General features: G+C 53.2%; 1 protein-coding gene across 1 annotated transcript, besides 5 other annotated features; it reads right to left on the reverse strand.

The window, feature by feature from the left end:
• Positions 1-1,554: a sequence feature (heterozygous, non-Esmeraldo-like haplotype).
• On the reverse strand, positions 1-1,776 carry Tc00.1047053416041.14 (trans-sialidase, putative; the record flags this gene model as incomplete). The annotated part of the gene is made up of 1 exon (XM_800347.1): positions 1-1,776. A coding segment is annotated over one exon (1,776 nt), but the record flags the coding sequence as incomplete, so codon positions are not given.
• Positions 1,555-2,184: a sequence feature (areas merged during assembly that could not be assigned to a particular haplotype. This can correspond to areas where the two haplotypes were merged or to regions with more than two copies in the genome that were merged during assembly.).
• Positions 2,185-2,806: a sequence feature (areas merged during assembly that could not be assigned to a particular haplotype. This can correspond to areas where the two haplotypes were merged or to regions with more than two copies in the genome that were merged during assembly.).
• Positions 2,431-3,572: part of a mobile genetic element that runs on past the window's edge.
• Positions 2,807-3,572: part of a sequence feature (areas merged during assembly that could not be assigned to a particular haplotype. This can correspond to areas where the two haplotypes were merged or to regions with more than two copies in the genome that were merged during assembly.) that runs on past the window's edge.

Consider the following 3,572-nt stretch of genomic DNA (forward strand, 5'->3'; position numbering starts at 1 on the left):
CCCAAGGAACTTCGTGCCCATTCCATCCTCCAGCATCGCACCCAGCAGAGGAACGCTACTGCCGCCCGAAGGCATCTTTTCGATGACCACCGTCGCCACAAGAGTGAAGCTGATATCCACAAAGGTGTACTGTTTATTATTTCCCCGGCTGTTCACGGGCCATATTGCCCCAGCCCCATGCCCTGTGAACTTAAAGCCATTCTCAATCCTTATTGCGCCCAATACGGTTGCATCCACGCAGCGGTACATGTCGTTCCACTTGTCGGCACCGGATGAATCGGACAAAACCCCCACAAGACCAGTCGTGGGTGTAGACAACCCGGAGAAAAAGGCATCCACTTCTATCCAATTCCTCACGATGGACTTGATTTTTCTCAGCTCCTCAATAATACGGAAAAGAAAAACGCCATCTGCCTTCCCAGTACCCATCCCCTGCAAAAAGTACAACGCATCACCGGAGTACAGCAGGGTGTTGGCAAACGCTCGCTTCGCACCAGTCTCCACAGAGAGCGGCCCAAAATAGACCGTGTGGTTGCTATCCGCAACCCAAAGGTAAAGCGCCTTGTTATTTCTCTCCCCCGGGGGATAGCCCACTTTCTGAGTATACAGCAAGACCTTCCTTCCGTAGAATTCCACGGTGATGAGGGCTCCCACACGCCAACCCTCGCCCCGAGGAATTGGTTGTGTGGTGATCCACACGCGTGGCAATAAATCAGAAGCTTTGGTCCACGCATCTCCCATGTCACGCGACCGAAACACTTTCTGGCCATCAACACAATAGGCAAGCATAAGAATTTCTCCCTTCTCCCATTCGGCAATGCGGGGGTCAACGCATTCCGCAGCAGGAATGCCCCTTGAGACATCCCAGTTAACGCCCTTGTCCTTGGAGTAAAAAAGCATGGATTCAATGCCACCATCATTTTTCCTCGTCGCCATCATTGGAAACACAAGCCAGCCTTCTTCCGTCACAATGCCTGAGCCGCCACCACCCACAAATTTCATCAAGTCCCTTTGCTGAGTACTTTTGGTGATCGAAGCCAAAAGCGACGTGGGTGCGCCCCACTCGACCAGTTCACCCTGCTTGGCGTCCGTGGACTGCGTGGCCTTACCCACGACCAAATGAATATCCCAGCTATCGTCAATCCAACGCTTCCCAGTAGCATCACGAATAAGATAGTGGCTTCCCACAAGTAGAAACACATCACTGCCCGTCGAAACTGCCGTGGGTAGAACCGCAACGCACAAACGATCCTTTGAACTTTCTCTGGTAAAAACGGTATATGCCCTCCAGTTTTCGGAACTGATATCAGCGACAATGGACGACCACGGCTCCGTTGCGTTGATGTACCCTGCAACAATTTCAGAAGTATATAGATCGGATGTATGCTGGGGACCATTATAGTCCTTATGACCTTCCGCAAAGGCAACCATCACTTCACCAGCAAGGGCAAAAGAGGGTGAGCCAAACGAATCCTTCACTTCAGTTGCACCACCACCTTTTATTACCACCTGCGTCTTCTGCGGCACAAAAACATCGATCTCCTGCGGCAGCTGTGCGCCCCCTGCCCAACTACTTCCATCAGCGGCTGCAGCTCCACCAGTGCCGCAGCTCATCAACACGACGAGGAGCAGCACCGCGGAAGTAAACACACGGCGGGACATGTTGGACCCCTGCTGCTCACTCTCTCTTCCTTCCCTCCTCCTTCCGCTGGATCCGGTCACGCAGCGACGGTTGTGTTTGTTGGGTGCCTTCACTGCAGCAACACGTGAGAGCATATAAATATATGTGTGCGTGCTGTTGGTACTTTCAGTGCCTTCAAATTTCACAGTAGAGATTCGCGCTTGTTTTCTTTCCTTCCTAGCGTGTCTGTGTTCAAGAAGTGGAGAGTACAGCAGCAACAGCGGCAATACACCAGAAAGGTCAGTGAGGAGCAGAGCAGAGCACCCACGCAGAGAGTGGGGCACGAGACAATCCGGGAGGGACAGCACGGAGAACCATCACCAACAGAAAAGTGCAGCAACACGGCAAGTCACGGCGGGCCGTCGGTGTGTGCGGGCCAGCCCTCACGCGGTGCAACACGCCACATCCAACAGGGAATGACAGACAGGCAGGCGGAGGGAGATGAACGGACGTCGTCAAGAGGCACTCACAATCAACTTGGCCCGTGAGCATGCGGCCACTCCACGCCGAAGCACACAACGCACACGGAGCGAGCACCCACAGTGTTCGCTCATTCCACCCTCAATGAGATGTGGTGCTTCACTCCACGCGATGACACGGGATGAATATCCGCCCGGGAGGCTGACCGAATGCTGAAATTATCTTTAGAAACCACACAATAAGAAAAAAAAGAGTAAATGGAATGAGAGTGAATTCGCCATATCCTCAAAATTTAACCAATTAATTGTATATATACATATATTATCTGATAGGCACAAGACCCCGCCGCCCCCTTTCGCAAGTTCCACCCTTCGTCAATTCCTGAAGTGTAAAAACAAGACCGCGTGATATGCCGTCTGCGGGGTTTTCTGCAGACCGCACGTAGGCAAAGGATGCCTGTATTCCGCGAGAGTCAAAAAACCATATATCCGTCGCAGCTCCCGCGTCATGGCGTGTGATTTTGAGCTACCTTTATTCGCCGCTCCTTGCAGCGAAGTATTGTCCACCCAAACGTCCATGGTGTATGGCAAGATGGCGGAAAAGAGCGACAAGACTAAGCGGACCGCGCGTGCCCCGTCCCGCATAATAAGAAAAGGCTCTCCTTCCTCTCCCATTTCCCTCCGACAATTTTAACGTCACCGGGGTCTGGAATGAAAACGGCTCCACATCCATGGAGCGATGCATCCGTGATGACGGCGGTCGATGCATTTTCGGCGGGCCTGATGACTCGCTTACGACTATATTCTCGATGATGTGTCGCAATCCCTCGCCCAAACCAACCGCTGACGGCGGAAGGTTCGCCGGGGATGTCTCCTGCACAATCCCTTGGTTAAGTGCGGATAATCGCCGTCGCACTGCCTTGATGAAAAAGTAGCAGTCACTTAAACGCGTGCACAAAATGGCCGCCGCGTACAAAAGGCGCGACGCCATTACCTCCATTTCCGCGATGGTTGAAGAATTGAGCGCCGGCATGGCTCGCACAGACCGGACAAACTTCTCACTCAGGGACACCGCACGGTGAGTATGATCAAACCGCACCCCCAGGAAGGTGTGCTGCGTGACGCCCGATTCGCGGTCCTCCCCCATCGTGGCGTGACAGCCGTCCGCATTACGAAGCACTTGGGCTTCCCACAATGTCACATCGCTTTTCGACACTGTAATGCGTATATTATCGATCCAAACGTCGACACGCACCAATGGAGGTGCAGCCCAGAGGCGGTGAACCACCGTCGTCACCACCGCAATTGTCGAAGTAATAATGATCTGGAGAATTTCTGGGCTGGCCTTGTATCCCATTGGGAGCCGTGTCAGCTCCACCAGCGTGCCGTCTTCCACGCGGCATCGAAAGTGATACCGAGTCTCCCGCGGTAAAGAGACCTGAAAAAAAGGATGCCTTTAAGTCCACGCAGGA

This window comes from Trypanosoma cruzi, assembly GCF_000209065.1.
Source record: "Trypanosoma cruzi strain CL Brener chromosome Unknown tcruzi_1047053416041, whole genome shotgun sequence".
Taxonomy (NCBI): domain Eukaryota; phylum Euglenozoa; class Kinetoplastea; order Trypanosomatida; family Trypanosomatidae; genus Trypanosoma; species Trypanosoma cruzi.